This window comes from Neopelma chrysocephalum, unplaced genomic scaffold (assembly GCF_003984885.1).
Source record: "Neopelma chrysocephalum unplaced genomic scaffold, ASM398488v2 Primary Assembly neopelma1_68, whole genome shotgun sequence".
Classification (NCBI taxonomy): Eukaryota; Metazoa; Chordata; class Aves; order Passeriformes; family Pipridae; genus Neopelma; species Neopelma chrysocephalum.
In genome coordinates, this window is record NW_020897727.1 from 8,642,719 (window position 1) to 8,670,347 (window position 27,629).

At 38.7% G+C, this 27,629-nt stretch overlaps 1 protein-coding gene across 2 annotated transcripts in view; it reads right to left on the bottom strand.

The window, feature by feature from the left end:
- The window catches only part of CDH13 (cadherin 13), a 451,056-nt gene that overhangs the window by 137,530 nt on the left and 285,897 nt on the right, over window positions 1–27,629 (bottom strand). For both annotated transcript variants that reach the window (XM_027685001.1, XM_027685000.1), the window contains exon 7: window positions 3,152–3,330. In XM_027685001.1, the coding sequence (XP_027540802.1) occupies window positions 3,152–3,330 (179 nt within the window). The remainder of the gene's footprint in view (window positions 1–3,151; window positions 3,331–27,629) is intronic.

The window sequence follows — 27,629 nt, forward strand, 5'->3', positions numbered from 1 at the left end:
CAAGGATTTCTAGGCTATGCCACAGTAACTTTTCTGAAAATGTTGAAGCATAGAAAAAAAATATGAACTATCCAGTATGTGCAAAACCTGCCAGATGTTTTCTATCTCCACATCTCAGCATCTCCCACTGGGAAAAAAACCCTGGTCTCCTGCTCCCTCTGATGCACAAACATGAACCAAATAATACATAAAATGAAAAAAAAAAAGACCTAAACCCCTCCCCAAACAATTTATATTCTGTTAATTTGTCTTAAATTTAATGAAGAGTTTCCCAAAAGCATCAAGATCCAAGCAGTGGTAAAACTTACAGAGAGATGGAAAAGGGGAATAATTTTAATCAGTGTTTTAGCATGCTTTAAAATACTTCATATAATCCTCTGGTGCATATACAAATTAATAATAAGAAATAGTTTTTGCTTTTTTCCATGTCCATCCTAGAGAAATTTTTACTTTAATTCAGCTCCTTAATTGGTGTCTAGGGCTAATAGGGTTTTAAGGAGCACACCTACAATCACAGGTGATTGACCCAATTAAAAGTTTAAGTAAAACCTGGGAGAAGCCGCTGCTTTGAACTGGAATAATTGGATTGCCCAGGACCAACATTTGCAGGTTCTGGACTGCAAAATTCCCTGGCACAATCTCCCCTTCCCCCACCTCATATAAATATCGTGTTTTCCTTCATGGGCTACTCTCAGTCACCTGCCAATGCTGCTGACTCAGACCCCAGTCAAACTGGATGTGGAACAACTCAGCTGATCCTGCCTCTTTTCCAAGCAGTGGAGAACATGAGGAAAAGACTTGCTGTTCCCTGGGTGTTCCACTGTAACACATTGTCCACTGAGAAGCCAGGAAAAACAGGGTAAGAACTGCAGAGGTAAAACCATTCCTGTCTCCTGCTCACCAATACTCTTTCAAGAGATTCTTGTCCTCTATCTACATTTTTTTATCCTCTGATGTTACACACCTACTTGCAAGGCTTTCAGGGGAAAGAACATTTCTTTCTCCCATGTTTCTACAACACATTTCATGGAAGATCGTGGGAAAAAAGCTAAACCATTTAAGATTTACAAAGGTTCACAACAATAAGGCCCAAATATCATCTGCCATCCTGCAAAAGAGTGGTACATGGTACTGCCTCTGGCCCAACACCTCCCAAAAAGCCATTTATCCAAGCCTGGTGATATGCAGACACCTGATTTCCTAATCAGGAAAGCAGTCAGACATTTCCTCCTCCTAAACTAGTCAGACATTTCCTCCTCCAGCTGTTACTCCTGTCTCTCTCCACCTCAGACAATTTTTTACAACAATTAAGTTTCATGAGCTACACAGAAATACAGAAGAGTTACTTATAGATGTTACTCAGATTTTTTTCAGATTAGGATCATTAGACTTGTCCCTAAAAGCTGATATTGTGGTTAAAAATAGAAGCTATACATCTTTGACCATGATTGTCCAGCTCCATAGATCTGAGACATGACTACCAACTTCCACATGAGACATAAGTGAGCAGGAAGGGGGAGAAGAGGCTGAACCCACAAATATGGCAGAGAGCACAGAGCATCTTGTGAAAAAAATGGAAAACACCCTTTTTCCCAAACCTTTCCCCTGACAAGACAATGTGAGACTGGATTTTACCTGCAGATAATGACTGGGTTTTAGTGTTAAAGTTGTCCACAGCCCCACATTTTGGCTCATAAAACACACACCGTTTGCAGCAATAACAAAAATTCCTTTGCAGCTTCAACAAGACTGCAGCTCATCATGTCACCTCCAAAGTAAAGGTATTGAATTGACTATTAGTAAAAATCATGAGGAATTCAGATCCAGCTTTCAGGATATACTGCCCAGCCACAGCACCCCTTCGACTGAGGGAGACAATCATTATTCCATGAATCACAGTGACCTTTGGAAGATCCTGGGAGAAGCAGGCATGTTCATTCCCTTCCATTGATTTTCTAATTTTGAGTAAAATGGTTTAATCTGGGCAATAGTTATCTATTAGGAACAAAAATACCTAAAACTGACTATAGAAAACAGTATGAAGCTTTGGAACTGAAACAATAAATTTAGAAGAGAAACATGAGGCAAAAAAGGTAGTGATTGTATAAACCTTAACTTAGGCATGATTCTGTGGCCAGACACCCAAATATGAAAAAAATGGAATCTCTTTAAAGCTAAAAACACAGACCTACAAGTCCTACAGGTTTTAATGCACTGTGTGTCTGGAATCTATGCCTGATTTATAAATAAATATTTGCTGTTGGAAAAGCCTGTAGAAAAACTACCCATCGACAAAAGGAAGTGGTACAGGCAACATTTTCTCTGGTTAAAATGAGAAATAACAGGTTGAATATTGAGAACATTGGACAGTCATGAATCTAACCAACCCAGAGGACAAGTTCAGTGACAGCACATGCAGCCTATAAGAAAAGAATTTGGTTGTCTCCAGGAATCTAAGAGCACCCAGGGCTACTTAATTGAAGAAAATGGTGATTTATGGAGTAGCTGCTTAGGGTCATCACTGTATTGGTGCCCAGATCTCATACATTCTGACAACTAAACCTTTGTATTAGCAGATTAGGTCTATTTTATTATATTCTGAGCTTTAAATGGTCATACCTAAGCTTTCTTTGCTATCAATTCATGCTCTCCTAATGTTAATGATCTGTAATAAACATAGATTTTGGCACTGTTCACCTTAAAAACACATGCAGACAACCTGTCTCTTTACCACTCCTTTTTGTATTTTCTTTCTTTGACCATGGGGTACCAAGTTTATTAGTCCATTAAATTCACCCATAAAAAGAAAATTCTAGAAAAGGATTTAAAGCACCAAACCACAGCAGTCTCAGAACAAGCTGTATGCACAATTAGGTATGGAGGTTTTTTACTTCCAAAGAATCAGTTGGCAACTCTTAAGTTGAATTCTGCTTATTCCTGAGATTTTTGCTCTCACCATTCAGCACGTCAAGAAATGATCAAGCAGTAAATTTACAAACAGCGAACATACAACTTCCTACACCCAAATAAGAAGTAAACAACACTCTTAAAAGACTCCTCAAAGTTAAGCATCTGAATCCCCACCCCAACAGCGCTGAGAACCTCTATTCACATCCCAGAAGATCCCGGTGATAGCAAAGCCTTCACTCACCTCCCGGTCCAGCAGCACGGGCGACACCACAGTAACAATATCCCCCTTCTCTGGGTCGATGTAGAACATGTTTGGGGAGGGTTTGGTGGGGGTCTGTTTGAGGATGTTGTACCTCAGCAGAGCATTGTCCGTGCTGGCATCGTCGGCATCGAACGCCGTCATTCTCATCACTGTGGTTCCTGAGGGAAAGGGGGACAAAACCAAGTGAAATGATGCTGCTTTCACCTGTGAGAGCCAGGTGGGTTCAATATCTAAATTATCTCATCAAGACCACTGAGTAGTTCCACCTGATATTTAGGCTGTACTTGTGTTTGTATTGTTTTTACCTGCTGCTCAGCCAACAGAACTGGTGTTTCTGGTTTGCAGCAGGACATGTGACTAACATAAACTCCCCATATCTGCTTGGAAACCATCCTTATTAATTGCAATTTGCTAAATGAACTACAGGTGCACCTTTTCCCTTTAAATTTTGCAGGCAGAAACTCTAGGGATGTGTATGATGAAGAAAATTCTGAAATAAGAGAAAGGTCTCAATTTGCACTGTGAAGTCTCACAGTTTCAAAATTTGTTGGGCATCATTTCTGTCAATAAGAGATTTTGTAATTATTAAAGCCTGCATTATTCTAAGTTCAATTTGCACTGATGTATGGGATTATTGTGTCAGCCTCAATGAAACCCCCATCCCTGTAGCCCCACTGCCCTTCCAGGGATGAAGGGTTTTGTCACCTGGAATTCCTGCAGCACAAAGTTCTGCTGGAGAGTGCAACAATTAAATGCTGGACAGAGGAAAATCCTCCTTCTGCTTCCATATGACAGTTAATAGAGGACTGAGCTGCTGCTGATTCTGTGCTCAGCTGGTGGAACACACTCTCCTGCATCCCAGGGTCAAGTCCTTTCCTCTCCCTCACACGGGCACACCAGAGGCTGGCACAGCCTGCAAAATTCTCTCATAAGCATTTTATCTCCTTTGCACAGAGATAACAACTGAAGAAATCACTAGGAGTGATTAAAGCCTTCTGATACAGACAAGGCCTAAGACATCAGATTGGAAGTGCCTCAATAACAGGAATGTGTATCATTCCTGTACAATGAAAACCAGTGAATTTGTATTCTCTCCGAAGGTCTTGAAGTTAAAAATCAAAAAAACTGCAGAATATTGTGGTAAAAATAAAAACAAACCCAGCTTTATTTACAGGCTGATATAACAACTGCCTTGTTCACTGTTAAACAAACACAACTCGCTTGTTTAGATACGTTTCTGCTTTTTTTTTTTCTTTTGTTGTGCTTCCCAAAGCGTTGTCTCCTCTTGAGGTGACCTTGACTATAAGCTCTCAAAGGTTTTGCTTCGTTGCTACTTCAGGCAGAGTTACTCCCTTGAGAAAAATAACAGAGATCTGACAGCATGTTGGTTTTATTCACCAGTGATTAAAGGTCAGACAGCTCCAAAAGAAGCTTACTGCTGGATACCATGCCATGTTTTCCAGTATTACAAGATGATCCCAGCCCTGATATTTTCACCTATTTTGTTTGAGACTGTTTCAGAAGAAAATAGAAAAAAGAGCAGCTTTCTATTTTGAGGAATGAAGATTCACCCTCTTTTCACAACACAAAGTGTTATTTTTTTAGACCTTTATCACGTTTTTTAGAAGATTGTTTGTGTTAATATTAGATAATGTGTTTCATGAAGGTCTCCTAAACACAGGACTTCAGTGAAATAAATAAGGATAAAGGCAAATCTTCAAGAGATCTTAGAGGGTGCCCAAGGTCAAGTGAAATTTTAATGGGTTTCAGTACACAATGCTTTCCTGAAAAATGTAGTTTAATAAGATGCCATACTCAAGTACATCAGACAACATTTTAAATGAATGTACCAGTTGCTATTATTATTCATCTATTAGATGAGTTGATGCTCAGGAGAGATTTAGAAACTTATTACAATACATGCTCAGGTAGAAATCCTCTTTATACACTTGTCCCAGATAGTTCTACTGAAATATTTCTGATGATAAGACTGTGGAAGGCACATGTAACTTTTAAGATCTGATGTAAATCCCCAAATCTCTGGTTACTCTGGCATAGAACTGGCTCAACACAATGGCTGAATCTGATTCTGATTTGCCAGCTGCAGTTCTTTAACCTTTCAACTCACTAGACATTATCTGGTTCCATGCAATCATTCCTTTGGTGCCTACAGATAAGAAATCCCAGCAGCTCAGAGTTTTACATTCATTTTGCATAGAGATGCCAGCTCCAGGAGCAAAGCTGGAGAGAATTAGATCCACTTTTTTTTTTTTTTTGATGCTGCTTCTGTCAAAAGTTTTGAGCTACTGGTTTCTGGCTACCATCAAAGTGTCATTTACATTTAAGCAGAAGTTATTCTATTCTCATGAGTGTACACAACAGGTGTAAGAATGCACATAAAACATGGGGTTGTCTTGAAACGTCATAATATATTAACAGTCTGTCTGTTTGGGAACATACAGAACCTGCACCTCTTTAAACATCACCCATGTGCTTCCATATTTGTGGCTGATGCCTCAGAAATCACATCACATTTCAACCAGCAGCTAAAATATACACCAGGGAGAAGTCCAGTAGCTGTATTTTCAGGGAAGAAGTTTCTTATTCTAGTTGAGGTGTTCACAGAGAGAACACACATGACCACATGATTGGGGTTGGACCATCACAAAAGAGTGTTTATAGAGAGATCTCCTTCCTAGAAATCTACAGACACAAATGTGTATTTTGAAAGGCTCTACAGCATGCACCAGTCCAAAAGAGTTTCATTCAAGATGCACACTTCCTCAGTATTCCTCCTTCATCACAAAGTTTTATTCTTCATAAAATATTCATTTCCCCAGACCCATAAACTGACTCCATCTAATTCAATGTCATTTTGCAAATCCCTCCATTCCTGGCATCAATCAAATGCAGCTGGCTTTCAAACCACAAAACAACAGCTTGCTGCATTATCATGTTAAACAATATATATCAACTTATCAAGCTGAGGAAGAAATGTCTGCAAAATCAGCAGCTCCCCGGCGGTGCCGATGACGCACGGACACTCGGGGAGGCAACTCCCTCCCTACAGGTGTGGGCACATCCTGGTGTATCTCAATATTCAGGGTTTATTTGTCACGCTTCCTGAGTGGTTTCACTATTCCCAGAATCCCTCAGAACCTCCACTTGCCCTTCCCAGAGCTCTTCATTGACCAGACACAGACCCCACCAGACAGGCCGTCGCTCCAGACACTCAGCCATCAGTCTGTTGGTTGCTCATCTGGCCTGTAAATAGGCTTGGAAATATTGGCAAACAGCTCCCCTTAGGCATTGAGAAGTAAAACACAGCACATGTACAGTTTTGTGGGGATTGGAGCAGATGGTTCCTTGGGAAAAACTCATTGGCATTTTGTTAATAACCTCTTAATAACCTTTCTATTTCATTCTTTTTTATTTTCTTTCATTTTTTCTTCTTTTTTTTCTCTGTCAATATGCCAAGAGCACATTACTACTAACCTTTATTTATTTACTATATTCAGCTGCTAGATTTACAAATAAAACTGGAATGCAGTGGAAGTGAGGCCTGTTTCTAGCTTGATGAAATGTGAACGAATGTCTCAAGTCTACAGCCTTGACTGAATTTGAATACTCAAAATATTATCCATTTTAAGGACTGATAAGCTGTAACTTTATCAGAGCTGCAATGCTCAAAAACTTCACACTGGAGTTTTCTCATGTTATTTTGATTCTTTCTGTGTGTCCCTACTCTGTGTTCAGCACATTAAATGTTTTCTGCATGTATCACAGAAAGGGAAGGTTCTATTTTCCTAACTGACATGACTTCATTGCTGAAGTTTATTTCCACCTTCTTCACAGCTTCAGCTGTACCTCTGTAAACGGATAATAATCATTTGCACAATGGTATAGTTTCCAAAAGTAAAGACATTTTAACCCAAGAATGAGAACAAAGAATGAAAAATGAGATGAAGGAAGAAATCAAGAGGATTACCTGTATCTCTAGAGCCCAACCTCAGAAAATGGAGCAAAGGAGGACCCTCCTGATTATGTTCTCATCATAACTACCTACATGTTTGACTCTCATTTTGTACTTTAAGACAAGCCCCAGGGAAGCAAAACAAATATAAGAAGGAAGGTCTATTATGGTTCCAGTCAAGGGCATTTGAATTGCTACTATGGTTATTAAACTTATGTGTGTTCTTAAAAACTTGAAGGCCTTGCTCAAGAGAGAAAATATTTAGTAAGAGTTATTGAGTTCAGGCTTTTGGCGTCTTTATATTTGTATGGAGCAATAATTTTCTACCCTGTGGGACTTCTTCACTTTGTCTATTTACATGTATGGTCAATTCTGTTTAAACTCTAGTTTAGCCTCACTGAGCAGTACCCTGGGAATGCCAAGGTACTGCAGTCAGCAGGTCTGGAGGGACGCACTGGTGAACTCTCAACTGTGGAATGAATAATAAACAAACTTCTCTTGGTACACAAAAGAAACTTCAGTAACGTTAAGTAGAAATGAAGAACTGTCAAGAATTGTTACTACCTGTGGAGAGTTAATGCAGGCAGAAGCACATAAATTGAGTAAGAAATAATGGGACATTCCCAGCTGAACGTTCTGACAGGCCAGTGAAGATGTATGGGCAGGGCAACCTTTGGCAATACAGGTATTTAACCTTTTTTCTCGTGAGTAGCACAGCTGTTTTGGCAGAATGAATTACTCACTCCTCAGAAGATGAGTTATACACAGGACTGTCCCCAGCCCTACTGCAGCCACTGTCATTGCTGGAAATGTTGTCAAGAGCTCTCAGGTACCTGCTGCTCCAGGCCAGACACTGATGTGGGAAATGTCAGTAAGTGAACTTGCATTAGTTGAAGTTGTGTGACACGGATGTTACTTTGGTATATTGTGCTTTGTCTCCAGTGCTATGAAGGTTTCTTTCTTTAGGGTAAAATTGTTTGGTGAAAACATGGAAAATTTACAGCCCCACCAAAGTTTCCCAAATTGTGTGTATATTATCAGCCCATAAGAGATTATGATATTTTGTGGGAGCGTATATATGCTGAAATTTATGCTCTGCTTATGAATTATGAAGAGTTATTTATCCTTTCATAACACCAAAATCCCCATCACAGAGTTGGTGTTATACAAGGCTTGTGATCCCCAATTGAGATGACCTACATTTTAGGCCCTGTGCAGTCTTTCCTCAAAAAAAAAAACAAAAACAAAACCCCAAACAATAAAACCACAAACAAACAAACAAACAAAAGCATGAAGTCTGTATTTGACTGATAGATTACAGATAGCATGAAATAAGCAGTTCCATGAGGAGTAAAATCAATGAAGTCTAATTTCCTATCTGCTGTCCAAAAGCTCACCCCCTGCATGGACAAGATGATCTCTTTAGAGGGGCTCAAGTCAGTCATTCCCTTACAAGATCACCATTAGGATCTTTTTCTCCTCTTTTATTTTCGTGGCACCTGTATGAATTTAAGGAAATCCTTCTAAGAACTTTATCCCTACGAGAAAATTAGTGGAAACTGAGTGCTGAGTTTAAAAGTCTGGAGGGACTGACTGACACACACACAGGTAAAAACACATGCTAAAAGTCACATTACTCAGATGGCTTTTTAATTTTAGTGTGCCAGTTTCTTTTCAACATGTATCTATAGTCAAACTCAAGAATAAAAACTATTCCCAAGTGGTCAGTCCATCCAGGGGAAGCAATAGGCTGTTTTTTCTCTGTGTCAAATGTACTACTTATTAATCTTTCCCCTCATCTGAACATACACAGGTATAGGAGTAACAACAGAAACCTTGATATGGGGTGACAGAGCTATTAAATGGTTTTCTGTGAGTGGAACAGGGCTGTGGAAATTTTCTACACTTGTAAAAAATATTAACTTTTCACATTTAAAAAATAAAGGGGTTTAGTATTTTAACTTGTTCACTTCCAGCCCCTCCAGACGGACTGGGAATTGCAAGTTTAGGGAAAGAGGACTCAGGACAATTGAGACGCAGCTGAAAAAGAATTATATCCTTCCTCCAGATGTGAACAGGCTGCAGACTTAAGCAAATCACCAAAGATTTTTTCTTCACTAGGATTCTTCCTAAGTTCTGAATCCCTCGTAAAAATGTCCCACTCTCATGTCTGCTTCCCTTTTGACCAGGGAAGTTTATTAAGAAGAGGCATGAATTACTTCTTGGATCATGACCATAAGCTATAAAAAGTCCCACTGTTCTAATATGCTAAGTGCCAATTCATAACATAATCTTCTGTGTCAGATAACATAATTCATAAAGCAATATAACCCATTCTCTTGAAGTAAATGCTTTAATGTAAAGGATGATATGCACTGAACATCTCGCAGCAGGCGAACATGACAGAACAGTGATTTATGTGTGAAGGAATATCTATTTGACATACAAAGAGCAAGATTCAGCCCTAGGCATACTCAGGAAACACAAAGGACCCATATTCTCTCTGGAGTTTGCCTAGCACTAGAAATCAATCAGAAAAATCAGCAAATGAAGACTAGATGAGACATTGAAACACTGGAAAAATAAGACAGGACCATCCTCGAAAAGATACACGAGAATATTGGCTGCTTCTCCAAAAGCCTCCAACGGAGAAATTCCCAGAATCCCTACATAACCTGTGGCCATGACAAGTGCAGAAAACCAACCCAAGTCCCAAGCGGAGATTGGTCATCACCAGCTAAACTCCAGGACATCACTGCACTGGGGACACGGGGGGTGGGAAGCTCTTTCCTCCTCTTTTCTACAACTCCCAGAGGTGAAAAGCCCCAGACTTGATGCTTCCTGCCCGGAATGATTCCTGCTCCTTCACTGAGCCCTCTGGTCTGAACTGCTCAACAGTGAAACATTTGGTCAGGGATGTCGCACCTCATGTGGTTCACTGTGCTGTTCTCCCACTTCCCATGGAAAATTGGAATTGCCTGCAATCATTCCAATTTGATTTTGGGCGTGTACGAGCTGTTTAAATGCAGATGCAAACTTTATAGTCAAGAACAGACAAGCACAGAGCTTCCTAAAAATGTATATTCCGCACTTATCTCTGTTTTATAATCCAAATGTTTTCTTTTAGCTTTTCTTTACCTTTTCTTTAATAGTTTCTCATTCTTCTGCTCTTCCCTGTTTATCTGGGTGGTGTAGTTCTGGCCAGAGCAATGCAAATTTCTAATAGACAGCAATTTTTAATGTAATACAAATAAATAAAGCCAGATGTGATTTTCATATCTAGAAACACCCATGGGAAATCACCTTTTGAGAGTGGTAGAAAGCTTCCCCTAAACTTCCTGACAGAAAATAAACCCGACAAAATCAGATTAATCATTTAACTTTCTCTCCAAAAAAGAAGTTAATATCCAGTTTCTCCCAGCCTCTAAGCAGGGAGGCATTCTTAATCAAGACAAATGAAGAAAAGAAAATAGAGGTTTCAGAGACTTCACTTAGGTTAGTAAAAAAGGATTGTCAATTATTTGCATTCTGAACTTCTGGGAGAGAACTGGCCATCTTTCTCTTCAAAGCCACTTTCACCTTGTTGAGCAGAGTTAGTGTTCTGAGTATTTACAGGGACAGCAAGGAAAACAAGCACAGACTCTTCTCTCAGCCCTTATTAAACAAAGCACAGCCAATCACTGGGAGCCCAGTTCACATCCAGCAATCCACCAAGCCATGAATTTGGGGACCTACCAGCACTTGGAGCTCTTGGAGCTGAGACAGAATCAAGGCAATACTAGACTGCTATAATTTTTTTTTTTAATGGAGAAATCCCATGCCAACAGCAGCTCCAACACAGAGATGTTTGCCAGTCGTATTTTCTTTTTTATCTAGAACTGTCTGTAAGGAAAACCTGTCTGTGAAACCAGTCAAATAAAATTCATGGGAATGAAAGGGACCAGCTCCAAACGTAAGTTTTAAATCAGTGTATTGAAATCCAATAACACTTCGAGAACGAAAATGAGAAGAATATTTTTCCTTTCATTCCGACAACAAATTATTTCAAAATAAAAAAAAAAAAGAAAAACGATGTAATATATTGACATTAATTGCCTAATTTTTTTAAACACTAAAAACACAATCTGTGAGAATTGGTTAATAAGAAACACTACTCTGTGTGTATGCTCTGCATTAGGACTTGTTCCAGAACAACAGAAAAATGGAGAGATTTTTCTAAGAAGGTGAAGTTTTCATAGATCTCAGTAATCCTTTGATCAGGGCCACACTCATAGATGGAAGATCTCATTCCTCAAATTACCTATTTTTGTAAAGGAATTGACTGGCTTAAAAATATCTCATAAGAAAGGCAGCAATTACACTCCCCTGTCTCAGTGGGCTTTAATCAAAAACACGTCATCACTTCACAGAAATCACTTTCCACTATTCTTCTATGTCCAAGTAAGGTACCCTGGCATCCTTCCTGATTAAAAGGCAATAATATTACATTTTAATAAGATCTCTTAGTGCAATGTCAATCTGCCCTGATTGGAAATGCTTTTTGAGACAGTGGGCCAGAATTTCTGTTGATCTAATTCAGCCCAGCACTACTAAAGCAAAGATTTATATTGGGTGAGGCTATGGAATACAGAAATGACCTTGAGGGTCTGTATGAGGTATACACAGCATTACATTGCTTTTATTCCCTTTTTGCCTCCCTAATTTCTCACTTCGGTATATGTGAAATGAAAGAGAAAAGCAAAAGGTTGATCTGTGCCTTTATTTTGTGCCTCTCCTGCATTAGAGCCTTTTTCCTTCTTGCTGCCAGCAGCTTGTACAAGTATCAGTTTTTCTCCATATGGATACAGGATAATGATCATACACCTCCATACACTGCACCAGTTACTGCACCTTAGAAGTTCTCATCTTTATTCTTTGCCTTGTTAACTAATATGGACTGGTTGGGCTTTAATCTCATGCTACAAAGTGGGGATAGAACTGAAACCCCCGTCCCTGTTATCCCTGATTCTGTCATTGTGACTCTCCTCATCTGCACCAATCCCAAATTAATCCAAAAAAGCCAAAGGGGCTTCAATATTATAAAAGCAGTGCTGATGAAAGAAGAATCAGACATCCTAATGAGGAGGTAAATCGTCTTACATACCTTCCAGCCTCATCTGTAGGAACCAGAGCATACACTTAATTCTAATGTATTATTTCATCTTTGTATTGATTTCGTAGTCAAGTCCCAGCCATTTGATCTATTAAACATCTGAGAGTTTTTATCTGAGGGATAAGTGTTTCCATCTTAATACAGGTTCTTTTTAGGTGAGTTTTGTTTTTCTTGCTCCCCCCTCCTGCCTATGAACTACTGGATAAATTATTTGGTTGGTCTCTCACTGTCTGCCCTGTTGAAGTTAATAAAATTCATCCTGCCCAAGCAATATTTCATAAAGAATTCACTGCTGCACCCAATAAATAAACTGGGCAACTACTCTCCCTGTTCTTCATCCAGAGAATTGCACTTTTCATATCAAAGATGCAGTAATGCCTGGTAAAACTACAAACAGAAGTAGAATATTTGAATATTTTAAAGCCTCCAAGTTAGTATTGAACAAATTCTCATAGAGGATCATAAGGCATGCCTTGAAAAGATATTCTTTCCCTGAAAAAGGGTTCGTTTTCCCCCCATACATTTTTCTGAACAAGTTCAACAGCTTCCCACTGTTAAGGAGTCCACAGGGAGGAAGGATAAACACAGTCAGTCATTCTGGAAACCTCCACTTCGAATTGGTCAGCCTTTAAATCAAGGCATACAACTCATTCCCTAATAGCATTCCAGAATAATAGAAGTTGGAATGCATTTCAGCCATTTTCCCCATCTTGAGATTGAATATCTGCATATAGAAATCCTTGCAGCCCTACTCCAAATGATCTTTTTGGTTAAATTATATTTTAAAGCCACTCCAGCTGATTTAATAAAGGATTCAGATGCTGAAAGAATATGCTCTGTGATTTTAAAGCAGGTCTTTGAAACTATCTTATATAAATCACAGGTTTCAAAACTCTATCCATACATATAACAAGAATACAGTTTGGAGTGTGTGATATATGTTTTCAAACGGGTCTTGATATTCTTTCCTGGATTAAGTCATTAATTAAGTCACTTAGATCAGCAAATTTGGGGTTAGACAGTGTGATCCTGTGATTGATTTCATTCAGTTACAACCACTTTAGGCTCAGATTATTTCATAGTCAAGTCTTTCAAGTTTCTTAATAGTCACTGCAGAGGGAGTGACAATTTTGGATGCAGTTCATCCCATTCTAATCTAAAAATTTAGGACAAGTGAGATGAAGTGTCTTTAGAAGTGATTAACTGGATGAGATCTAACTCAGAGAAGACATCAAACTCCAGGGCACTTAGAGTAGGTGATGCCACTCCTGTTAATTCTGCCCATCACGACAGATGTGGAAAACTGGGTTAGAATAAAATGATTCTCCTGCACTTTTGTTCTAGTACCACACACTCCAAAACACTTTCACTTTTCCACTTCATGACCACTTAGGGCTGCAGGGAGCTCTGAGCTGCACATCTTTCCAGTCTGCACTGACCCTTGACCCTTGCAGGTCTCCAAGGATTAACAGCAGGCCATGATATCACTGTTCTTACTCCCTTGGAATTGATGCATCATGTTGGGAAAGGACCTTAAGCAATAAATCAAGTTATTTTAACTTTGTGTGTAATTGATTTAGTATTGAAAGGGTTACATTATGTCCCTGCAGAGGAAATATGAGTATGGAAAAGGTTCTGTATGTCATAAAGCATCTAAATATTGACTATGGAACTCCTTGATGTAAAATTAATAATTAAGCACAGAACAGCTCCTGATGTATCACTGTCAGCAGTTGGATACTTAGAGATCATAAAGATTTGTGGAGCTTTGTGCAAATATAATGTCATTAAGCCACAGGCTGGTTCAAGTATATTTATACATATGCACATATTCTTTCTTAGGTGCAAAACCATCAAAAAGCATCACTCAGTGCTGTATCATCTCAAGAAGGAAAACCCAGGAATAGATTTCAAGTGGTGACACCCTTCTACTTTTCCACCAAGTAAAATTCCACAGCCCTCAATCTGAACACACTTTAAATTCAAGTGTTCAATTCAGGACTTCAATGAAATATTGTTTCCTGGGGAGAAGATGGGTCTGACCCGTGTAAAGGAGCACTGGATTGAGCCATAACAGGTGAGTGTCCATTCCACCCCTCACCTTCCCCTGTTAGAAATAAATTGAAAGGCAAACAGGACTTGGGAGCAGACAGAGAGGGCCCTGCCTTGGGTTCACTGTTGACATTTGCCCTCACAATTTCCAGTGTTAAAAATGTCAATAGCAATGTACCACAGAGTTCAAAGGCAACCTGTAAACACCATTTGTCAAACACATCCATAAATCTTCCCCTCAGCCTCAGCTCTTTCATAATTTCGAGTGGAGCCCTGGTTCAAGGTGTATGGAAGGATGACAATTCCAAATGAAATCAACCTCCAGGATGCAATCTTGGAGAGCCTGAGGGGATTTCTTCCATGCAAAACTTGTTAGAAAAATCAAGAAATATTTTACTTCCTACCCCTTGTGTTCCTGTGATTTATTTGTTTGTTTTTTCCACTAACTTATATGAAACCCTACTTCCTATGGATGTGAGCTGTAAATCTCCCTGGCAGTCAACAAGCCAAGGTCAGCACTGAGTCACAGTTTTGGTCTCCAAGATTTCTGCTGATGTCCTTTCCTGACACTGCCATACACTTCTCAGCTGGATGAGATCATCAATATATTTATTACACATGATATTTCTATAAACTCAAGGGTTGAGGACCACAAGACCCCTACTACAGCTATATTGTAAATTCCTTGACTTTTGGCAAGACCAGTAACTTCCAAAAACTCTCTCAAACTTAAGCAAAAACACAAACAAGCAAACAAACAAAAATCCCCCAAACTTATCAACTTTGATATCTTTGTAATTATTTCATGTCTGTTTATCTGCAGCAAAACCCCTGTGACAGTTATAAATGAGCCACAATGATTTGTATCTATGGATTACATGTCAAATTTGAAAAATTGTAGCTTAAATCAAAGATTCATGACATATCTGGGAAGCCTGAGAGGAGAGAGGCGTTCCAATGACATGTACCAATGTCAAATGAAGTTATTCTGTATTTTATTACACTACCAGAAACACATATTAAAGAGCTGCAAACTCTTTTTCTGCAGGAATTCACCGTGCTTTTTATTCAAATGTGCTACTTTATTCAAATGTATTATTTTATTCAAATGTACTATTTTATTCAAATGTACTACTTTAAAGAGAGAATAGTTTGTTATTTCAGGTGCCACTTCTGAACTCACCCATTGATACCAATCCCAGCAGCATTCTCTTAAACATATTGTGCTTTCTAAGCCCATAACAACCAGATCTGATAATGATCTTCTTTGCACTGAATAGATCTGTTGACACAGTGCAACTACAAATTAAACCAAATGGGCAATTTGCTAAAGCAAATAAAAGATGGCACATTTTACAAGTTTCTCAGTTACACTGCAATGATGCAGAATACTAATATTGGTTAAAAATTGAAAGAAAAAAAATAATGCATACTCATGCAAGCATTGACTTTTAGAACTACACAACTGGTGACAAATTAGTTATGCTGTTGAAAGCACAGAAATGCGGGTGCCAATAGCACTGTGAAAAAAACTGGGGGTAAGAGGAGGATGTTCTCAAAGATGTCAGACATGTGACTTCTGTATATATTTTCTGAATTTTTCAGACTTTCCTTGTTTATTTAAACTCCACCTGTATTAAAAGATACATAAATACTTGGCTCAATTGGAATATACTTAATAATACACATTAAGATCTTATAGAGAAACATTTCTCTATTTCAGATATCAAGGATATTTTCTGTCCTCGGAACAATGATGGTTTGAGACTAAGTTTGACTTGAAATCCTGAAACTTCAGTTTCCTGTACCATGAAATACCGTGGCCCTACTGACCAGTGTTTTATTTGCTCTGCAAAAATGACAATTACAAAGTGGTCATTCTGATGTTTTGCATACAAATATAACACAAAGCCTGGTTGAATAACTAAAGTGCCTACATCCAACTGGAATAGGTTCCCTCTGCTGCCTGAAACACAGTGTGAGCCAAAATTCCCTCCTTTGGCTGGGAAATGAGAGAGTTTTGCTAGAAGCACCACTCACACCTGGGTTCTGTACTAAATAAAATGAAAAGTGCTGCCATTCTCTGCTTAGATTTGTCCATAAATCAGTTCTTTCTTTTCTAAAATTAAGAGGTTGTAGAAGCTGTAGAAAAGCACCACTGAAGTTTTTATTCCAATTTAACAATCTTAGCAGCAGTTCATAATATCATTCAGCTGCATCCCACTTGCAGAATGACCTAGTTATGCTAATTTCAGAGGGGTTTTATCACATTTACATGGAGGGAATAAATGGATAAATGTTCTGTGGCAGATCAGTTATGGAATCCACTGTGTATAGCACTGGAGCTCCACACACAGACACTTCCTGCTGCTCCAAAACAAAAACATTCCTGTGTACAGGAAGAAAAGTTCTATCATGAATAACACAATGTAATTGCCTGTGCTGATATGGTTCGTTTCCAAAAATCTTCTTTTTAAATTAATGCTTTGTTCCCTGATATTCCAATGTCTGAGCAGTGGGTAAAAACCCTCTGAGCTATTCTGTGTAGGCCATGAAGGCTTTTTTCCATCAGGATTTGAAAGGAAATGCTACAAAGTCCCGGAGTTGGAAAGCAATTAGCAAAAAGCAGTGAAGGGAATTTTTCATTCTCTGGTTGTGTGCCTGTTCCTAAAGCAGGGAGATCTATGTGCAAGGCTACAAATTGCATTATAAATTAACCACGCTACAGATGTTTATAAGCCATAATTAGAATCAACCCAGTGACCCTCAATTAAACATTTATGAAAGATTTATTGAAAACTAGTTAACCATTTATAAGGCACTTGTATGGAAACAGAGTATAAATGATGACTTTCAATTTTCTGGGCAAACTTTATAAAGCACTTTCATTTCATCTTCTGTCCTAGTTACTGCGTGTGGAGACACTGCAATACTGGATATGTGGTAATTTCTGGCAAGTTTTGACTTCATGATTCTGGGATGACACTTTGAATAATAGTGCAGGAGCATTACAGGCTCATAAAAGCAAATGAATGCTTTAAGAGCTGACAGTACATACATTCTTAAAACTGAAATCTATTTAAATGTGCTGCTCTGAAGCAAAGAGAGATATTTTACTGTATGTATAATTATGAGCGCCTGTGTATTTTTCCTTGATACAATTTCATTTTGAATAGTACTATTTAAACATGTAAGGAAGTTAATTTCTGTATTGTATACACATATACTTGGCGTAACATAAGATAATAGAGATGTGGAAAAATATTAATAAATAGATTTTAACGAAGTTACTTTTAGTTTCTATCAGTGCAAATGAATTGGGGTCTTTCCCTTGACATTTTTATCTGCTGAGTTACCCACTTTGAACTGGCTTGACTCAAATAATTCCAAAAGAAACCTTTATGAAATAGGAAGCTTAACATCACCTGTTGGCTGCTGTACCAACGTCCTTCCCACGTGCCCTGTGCACCTCTAAGATGCTCAACAGCCAAAGGATCCCATAAACTCCCAGAGCCCTACGGAAGAGCTGCTCCCTCTTCTGCTTTTCATATTCCAGGCACTGATTTATCGAGTGTTCTGCCAATAACAGAAACAGAACTGGCCAGTGATGGATAAAGGGTTGGAAGGGAACGCTGCAAACTCTCCTCTCGTGCTCTGTCATTGCACCCACGGCCTGCACAACCCTCAGGCTTTGGGAAAAACACCGGGAACACCAGGAATTTCACACAGGTTACCAGTAAGGCATCCAAGCTTTTCACTATTGACACACTGACCTGAGTTTAAAGACAGGAGATTACACAAACCATCACATTTCGGAGAAATTCAAGTCCTTGTGCTTTCGTTTTCTGAAGTAGAAATATTATCTTTACCTAATCACACTTCTTAACTCTTACCTGATCAGTCAGCTATGGGAATTAAAAAATATATGCTTTTTAAAAGTGATTAGTGGAGATATGGCATTCCTGTTGTTCATGTTTTGCTGTATCAAAAGCAATTAGTATTAATGAAAAATTAACAACTACATCACAATTATTACAGAGGAGGAACAAAACATCATTTCTGCTCCTGATATCATTAAAATCCCTGGAAACTGAAATGTGACGCTACAATAAATATATCTGTTATTAAAAGAGGCAATTCTAATGTACAAAAGTGGTTATATTAATTTTTTACCGCGTTTGTTCAGTTAGAATATTTGAAAAATATACAAATGTCTAAAGCAAACAGCCATAACTGTTTATAAAATGTAAGCTATTGACTTCTATGTTCAGAGGCACTTTAGAAAGTATCATAAGCAAAGTTGTCATTTAATGTTTCAATTCTCAAACATAGTAACAGAGAAGTAATTACAGAATTACTGCACTAATAAGCAGCTCTGGAATTTAAAGAGAAGAAAAAAATTCTGATTTCCCCAATTTGTTTCATGTAGGCAAACATACGAAATCTGAACAAAAGAAAATCTCAAGATTCCTCTCTCTCTGTAAGAAAACAGCTTCATTTGCATAATCTCCTACAAGTCTAATTTTCTTTTATGATATTTTGGAATGTTTTCCTGATCGGTGAATTCCCTACGGCACTATAAAAACTTCTACACTCAGTAATGAAACAATTTTTTTTAAACCCACAAAATGAGGATTTGCAGTACAAATATCCCTGGCATCCTGCCGTAAGACACAACTACTTAATTCCTTCCTTTAAACAGAATCCACATAATCAGGAACAGATTTATGCCTCTGGAATACAGCGAGTGAGAGCTTCCATGAGAGGGGGATACTCGTGCTTACAACAAACCACCTCAAAATGATGTTCAGACCGGCTGGAATTGTGACTCCTTGGCAATCTCTGTGCTTCCTCCTGTCCTTAAAGGAACAGACAGAAGGACTTGGAGCAGGAATTAAGGAAAAGTGAAGGTGGCCAACTAGTTCCACCCTGAGTGTGTGCAAAGTACAACCCTGGAAGCTCCTTCCCCAACTTGTGCTGCTTTCCCAAGCTCTGACCCACCTGGCTCCAGTGACAGACTCCTGCCCAGGGCTGTGATGGTCAGGTTTGGGCTATTCCCAAAGGATCACACCAGTAAATAACTTAGGACATGCCCTTGTCCTTCCCTCATCCGCTCCAGACATCATTTCCTCGCTGACATCGGGGGAATCATGAGCAAAAGGGCTGTTTGGAGAGCCCTGGAGCTGTGGTGAACTGAGTGACCTCTGAGCCCATCAGGAATCCTCAGGATGGCAGCATCCCAAGAAAAGATGCTGACACAGAGCTGCTGTTCAATTCACTCCTCTGGCAGCTGCAGCATCGCCCTCCCAGGAAGGCTGTGGGTGAAGTGGGCAGGGTTGGCACCAGGCAGGGGGAGAGCTCTCCTTGTCCTGCCCCAGCCCTCCTCTGCAGTCAGAGGGTACTACAAAAACATGCTCGAGACAGAGGAAACTAAATGGAAATAGGAGCAGGGAAACTTAAACAGCCAACCTAGTGAAACTACTGCTGGCAATTCTGAAAGACAAAATTATTTAGCCTTGCATAATTTTCAGGGGCTGGGAATTTTCAGAGGAGGGAATGAAAAGTTCTTGCTGGTGATGGGTCCAAGGGCTGTGCAGGGTCACGCTGCTTTATGGGCCACTGAGCTTTGATATACTGCACAAATCATTAGTGGTCTCTTACTTTGCTGCTGGAGAGTTACTTAAAAAGAATAATATTTATTTTGCTATTTACGACCTACGCAGAGAGAGTAGGCAAGAGGTTTTAAGAAGGAGATACAGATATCAAAATAAATCAGCACAAGAACAACATAAAATGAAAGTATCATCATCTTTGCTGCCCTTAAATATAGGCTGCTATTTGGCAGGTTTCAACCTCCTTCAAATATTAAGTAACCACAGAATTTTAAGGTCCTAAATTTAAATCCACATTAGCCAGCAAACTGGTTCCCAAGGACTGTCCACGTGAATATTTCCAGGGTAGTGACACTTCTCCTGCAATGGGTGAGTTTTTCTCTGAATGGAGTTTGGCTCAGCAGATGTGCTGACATAAGATCAACTTCTCTGAAAAATTTTATTGCACATACATTCCTATTAACACAGAAGAATTGTTAAATAAACGTTACTACTACTGACAGCAGTAGTAGTAACATGATGGGCAGATCATTATTTATTTAGGTTCTACATTTCCAATTTGTTCCATTTATTTCACAACTACACAAGCTTGTAAAGGCTTCTTAAAATGAATCACAGACATGAGAGCATCAGAAAACCAATTAGATCATCAAGTCTATATCATTATTCTGTTACTTTCTTGTTCTCTTCAGGTTACATATGTGGGAACATTAACACTTCCTTTTAAAGGCAATTCCAATAAAGTCTTTTTGCTGACATTAAGTCCAGATTTTCCTCTCCTTCCACTTCTCCACAGCATGCAGCAGTGACCACTGATGTATTTATAAATGCATTTATAAATAGTCTGAGCCTTGCTAGAAATGTGGCAGTCCCACAGCACCCTCCAGATTGTGCTTTATTCTCAGCTTCCACTTGAAACCATAAGCAATGTTTCTTTTTCTCTGTACTGATTTTTTTTTCAGATCAATGATTTTCAGCTGCATTTTAATTACAAGACTGTAACACAATCTATTCTCCTTATGTATACATAATGCAAAGTGCTCCAAGAAACATGTATAAGAAATGAGGCTCACTCTGAACATATCAGCTGAAAAGGCTGATTCAGTGTTTCTTCCAAAAGCAGAAGAAATGGACTCGATTTTCAGCTACATCAAAGTAATACTGAAGGTCTTCCAGGAATGAGCAAGGAGATGAACATTCAAGGTTTATACCACTTAAACCTTCCTTGTCCTCATGGTAACAGTGCTAACTATTCCAGAGAGGAGTTTTTGGCTGTTAAGTTCACTAAACAACTCTGAACCCAAGACCAGAGAACTCCTGTACCTTAAGAGTCCTCTATAGTATCTGTGGGAACTGAAAGTCCCATTGAATTCCAAAGCAAACAAAACAATTTTCTCCCCAGAAAACCAGGTTTGTTTTTTTTAACTGACTAAAAAAAAGTTGAAGAAAACAGATATGAGCACCTATCTCTAACTTCAAGAGTGCCTTTCAACAGGGCTTGGTGCCTTAAAGGTAGTTGGACAAATAAACAATATTATTTTCCCTTACAAACATAAGCTACTCACACTCTTAGACCATCACAATCACTACTCCTGCACAAAAGAGGTTTATACTGAAATCTTTAGCCAAACACGTCCTGCCCCTCAGCTGTAAGGCAGACACAAAACATCCTCCGTGGTCGTTCAGTCCTATGGTAGAACCTCAGCAGTGAAATCATTTCTGGATTCTTCTGGTTCACATCAGATAATTCCATGTTTAAGCCACAGGGAAGATGGGACTGGCAGCCCAAATCCAGGCAGGAGAGTGCTTGACTGCAAGGCTCTTCCTACCTGGCTTGTGATCCAGGCAGTTCTCTCTCCACAAGAGTCCTCCAAACAGTTGGGCTTCATCTCCCCTTTGCAGTGAAGATTTGGGGATGCACAGGAGATCCCACTGCACAGAACCCTCTGGCTTTTCTGTTGACATCACCACTGAAGTTAAATTTGATGTAAATATATAACACATGCCGAGAGAAATGTTTGGCTGGCTGCTGCTCTCTGTGCTCTGCTCAGCTGTTTTAGAAAGACTCGTTTCATGGGGAAATTTAACCGCATCTGCATGAAAATCATATAGACTATAGGGCAGAAATAAATATTTTACAAATGTCAGCCTTTTTTGTTTGTAAACTTAAACAAGAGGACTAGTACCGAGCGTTTGAGGGAGCAAATCTACATAATGCCACACGTGAGAAATTCCTGAAGATGAAAATCGACTCCTGTGTTTGTTATGTTTCCATCCTTGCAAAACCTGCCCGTATAATAAAACACACAGAGTTTTTCTGAGGCTGATTAACTAGCTTGTTTCCAGTAAAATTACTTTCCCCTGAGAGGAACGTTAAGATTTTTCTTTAATGCAATCTTCAGCCATTACCATTGATTATGGCTTCATTAAATATGAAAATGAGGATTTACTCTTCGCAGCAGATATCGCTTTTCTGCATAAGTGAGTAAAGATTTTCCTCTGCGCTTCACTTGGAGAGAAGCGTGAACAAATATTTTATTTATGGACAGTTTTTGAAGGAAGAAATTGCCTGTGGCAAAACCACAGCTCACTGGCAAAATCCTTTGCCAGCAGGATGAAAGTCTGGGGTCCAAACCACTCCAACCTGGGCAGCCTCTGTGGCACCAAGTTAAATGCAATAAACGTTCATTAGTGAGGTAAGCTGATTAATCATAAATCTCCTTGTTTGTGAATGAATCCATAAGTTTATTAAAAGGCTGGTTGAAGACAAAAAGATATTTCAGTCGGTGTAAAGCCAACTGTCTTGGTAATAGGAATGGATCTCTGGCAGGTGCAATGGCTTCATCTAAAACATACCTAAAATAGCCATAATTTAAGGGAAAACAGCAGAGAAATTCCATACTAATGTGCTAATAGAGCTTGAGCAGCAAAGATTGTTTTTTTTAAATGATCATCCTTGCTAAATATTTTTGGAAATGCCAAATTTAATCCCATCTTTGAAAAAAAAGTCTTTCAGAATCTCCTAGTACTGAGCTTTCTCTAATTAATACACTGCTCTATAATCAATATTTACTCCATGGAGCCTTGAAACGCTAAATTTCAGGTATAAAGACAACAGTTCTGCCTTGCTGTCTGAGTTGCCCAGCATCAGGTGAGCAGGTCTTGTACTGGTTTTTCAAAACCAGTTCACACTCGTGGTTTAATGAGATATTTTGAAGATCAGATCCATATTCTGCCTCCATGACTTTTGAACACATTGTAAATAGATAAATTCACCAAATGCTTGCTGTAAAGGGTATTCCCAGTTTCCACATTTATCAAGGAGATTTTTTTTAAAGGGCTGATCTATAACCTCAGGGATCAATTTAGACAAAAGCACATCAGATCAATAAAGTAAGGAAGAAAAAGCAAAGTGAGCAAGGAAATAGAGAGGAATAGGAAGGTATTACTTGTTAGAGGCACTGCCTACATCCCCTCACAAACACCAGCTATTCCCAGGAGCTGACAATCTCACTCCTGGCTTCACTCTAAACCAGTAAAAAGTGCTTTTTTAATTCCTGTCTTCATGTCTAAGTGGCTGACATTGGTTTCTCTCTTAGGGCCAAGCACATTTCCATTGGTAGACATTCAGCAGCTTATTATGGTGCACTAAAACAGCCTAGAAAATGTGTCTCCCTCTGACAACAGTCACCCTGTGCATGATACAACACTGATATAAACCTCATTGGTAACTAATATTCACGAATTCCTGGGGAGGGAGGTATATCCACCAAGATTGAGGTCCCTAATGCCAGTAGTCCAGCAATCACCAGAGGTGACTCGGTGGTATATAAATGGCAAATGGAAGTTTTGCCTCAATTTAAATGTCACATACTTCATCCTGGGTTCTCTCCAGGATTTATTAGCACAGCCAGAGGGCACTTCAGTTTGCCTCTCATGTAAAAAGCTAATATTTTACCCTCAGTGCCATATGGGAGAAAGAAACTACACAAACTTGAAAGCATACAGCGAGAAGTCAGCTTCTAAAAAAAACTTAAGAGCTGTAATTTCAACAGCATATAATAAATTGTGCTTGAAACAAGGTGAAATCATTCTGTCAAAAAGAATACAGATTGTCAATCAACAGCAATTCTTTGAAAACAGACTGAAATAAACATAACAAGAGTTCCATCACGAGGACTGTCTGTGATTAAAAATGTTACAATGGTATCATTTAAATTCCTCTGAATTCGGGGAAAAAAAGGGACCGTGGAAAACACTGAATACAAACATCAGCAGGCAAAGTGTAGACACATATTCTCTAAGCCTTGGACCAGTCCAGCTCCACTGTTTTCAAAGGAATTACAGTAACAGGGAAGACTAGGAATCAAGGCCCAGAGCACTGAGTGTAAAAATTAAAGGGTGTTAATTGGAACTCTTCCTCTATCTGCATGGGAAGCCTGTTCACACTGAGAGCACATGGATGGTCCTCCTTTATTTTTTCCCTCAAAATATTCCATTAGAAAGATAAATTCCAAACACAAAATATGTAAAGAGTTAATATTTCTTGTGGGAAGCTCATACTCATTTAGAGCAGTCTGTGTTTTCGGTATCACTTTCGACCAGTACAAACTAAGAGCCAAAGAATGGGGTGATGGAACCAACAGCTTTGATATTCATGGCAGAGCAGGGCCCTCCACTGGGAACAGAACCCTAAAAAAGACAAGTACCTTTAAAAGGTAACATGGTAACAACAAAAGAAATTTCACAGCAAAAGTGAAATGCTAAATAAGTTATCAATGTCCTGAACTACCCAAAATTCTGCTTTTGATCCATCACAGAAATCAGACAGGTACAGCACGAGAGATGGACTGACTGGGCTCATCCATCTTTTAGAAGAAGCTGGTTTTCTTTGTGTGAACTTGGCAAAACATACAAGTACATTTTTAATTTATTATAGATTTAATGGAGCACTGAAAAGCAGCTGCTTAAGTATTTATTTGTTTATGATGCTTTTTAATACCTTTTGTTTATTACCCTCATGGATACCCTTTTACAACTTGCTTGTCTCTGCCATGAATCAACAATGATTAGCGTTAAAAGCCATACAAAATTTATCACAGCAATGTGTCTCCTGCCTAAGGGAAGGAGCTAAAGAAAATAAGGATTTCAATCTTAAAAACAGACAACACAACATTTAAAGATGTTCGGCCAAATTATTTTCTCCACAAAGGTAGAATCTCGTAAAGTTCTGTGATCAGAGCAGCTCTTATCTGACAAATCAAGACAGAACAGAAACAAAAAGGACAGGTTTGAACTAAATATAGCAACGAAATGGGAACAGAAGGATCTTTGCAACACTGATAAACATCCAATGTCGCCTCAAAAAAACCCAAAACACCTTATAATCTTCCTCTTTTTTTGTTATGATCCCCCATTTGTAAAATATGCTCAACCTTTATGAGGACCACAGAGATGATGGGCTGGAAAAAAACCCTTTAGACCAAATAAGTTATTTTTTTAGAATACTTTCAACTCAAAAGTGAAATAAACACACTGAAAGCATAAATAATTCATACATAAGTATGACACAACTCCAACACCTCCTTTACCAGAAGAACCCAAGACCAAAATGAAGTAAATGTACACACATTTCAGAGATCACAGAGTATTTCTTATCTCCACTTCTTTGGCTTAAGCAGGAGAAATACCAACTGTGAACAAGTGCACATTAAGGGTATCATAACTTATCATCAAGCTGAAAGAAACCATGAAGGTTTTAAAAAGATTTCCTGATCAGCTGGAGACTTGAGAGATCAAGGCAATGACAAATTTTAAGTGAAAAAAACATGGGTGGATTTGAACTTCATTTTCTCAATTGCACTTCAACATAAATATTTTTTTTTAAGAATATGTTTTCTTATTAAAAAAAAATCCCACTAGGCACTGCATTCTTAATAAAATAATGAGATGCTCAGGACAACACCTTAGGTGTCACTAACTGGTGGTTTGAAATAACATTAAGTGCCTAAAAAATCATAGAATCATAGAGTGGTTTGGGTTGGAAGGGACCTTAAAGATCATTTGGTTCCAACCCCCTGCCATGGGCAGGGACAGGAAAAAAGAGCATTTAATGATGCAATCACTGCTCTAGCGCTCATGGCACGTTACTTTTTCTAAATTAGAAGCCTCCAAGTGTGGGAAAACCCTTCTCTTGGCAGGTCTAGTTTGACTGGAAGAGCAGTCAGATAATGTGGTGGAAGATGAGGCCTGTGCTCACCACAGCTTCCAAATCAAAGTTAAAATTTGAATGTTTCAGGGATTCCAGCTGCTCTTTCCTAAGTGATTTTAGCAAGTTTATTCAATATATAGAATACCTGTCTCTGATCAGAGAACTCATGAACAATTATGTATCAATCAAGTGTAATTAAACACCTAAGGAAAGTTTCAAGACCTTTTTTCCAAACACTTGGTTTGTGCCTGTTCATCTCTCACGCTTTGTGTCTCTCACCTGATCCAAGAGCAGCAGAGTGAACACAACACTGATGGAAAGTCCATATCCTTTTTCAGTTTTAATTAGGGACCACTACTGGAAAACCTTCACTCAGGTTGATCTGTTACCTTTAAACTTCTCTTTAACCTTTTTTTCTGGTGTTCTCCCGGTCACAAACCCCTCAAAATTATCCCCCCCCCCCAAAACAGAACCCACAGAAAGGAAAATAGTTTTGTGTTAAAGCAGCTCGGGAAGGCAATGGGGAAAAATGAGAAAGAGTTATTGGAATGACTAATAGCACATTAAAAATATATTAAAAAGGTGTAGTATGAAATGAGATAATAAAAAACAGGTTAGTAGAAATTCATCCCCAGTGAATCATAATTTTAAAATATTTGCAGAAACAAATGGAATTACAATATAAAATCCCAATTATTTAGAATTGAAGTGAGTATCTTCCTGCCTTGCATATTTGCCAAAGAACTATAGAGATGCTGAAAAAAGCATTTTAAAATATAAAGTAATGAGAAAAATAATTTTCTCATAATAAAATCTTCGGCAAAGAGGTTATAACTGTATAACAAAAAATTCACCTATTAGAACTTCCTAACTGTTCAAACTTCATGCAAATGCACCGAAAGCAAGCCTTGGGAGAGGTGTAGAAAATCTCTTTGCTGCTACAAGATTCCAGCTGGAAATTTGTACAGAAAGGCCAGTAATGGGAAAGTGTTGGTTTCATGCTTTAGTCTGAACAGTTCACACACTGACTAACATCGGAAAACACAGTTTTGTGGGATTTTTTTGGCAGTAATAAGCATTTTGGGCAGCTTTTTCAGCATTTCATACAACTGCAAGTTTATTTGAGGTATTGTTGAATTTTGATTTGATTGCAGAACTTGCACTGCTGGACAAAATCTACATTTGGGAATGAGACTTCTAGAATTCTTTTGCTTTATTGGTTGTTGCAGAAGATCACAACATCAGGAAGTGTTGCTTCATTCATCCTAGAAATGGGGGAAAAAAGCCTTTTTCTTCCAAATATGTGCTATCTGTATTTTCCTCTCAAAGGCTGCAAGAATTTATTGTGAAACCCACCCCAGAGTTCAAGGCTGTTAATTAAGAAGCAAATAGTTGAGTAGCTGAAATCACAGAATCATTAGGGTTGGAAAAGACCTTCAGGATCATCACGTCCAGCC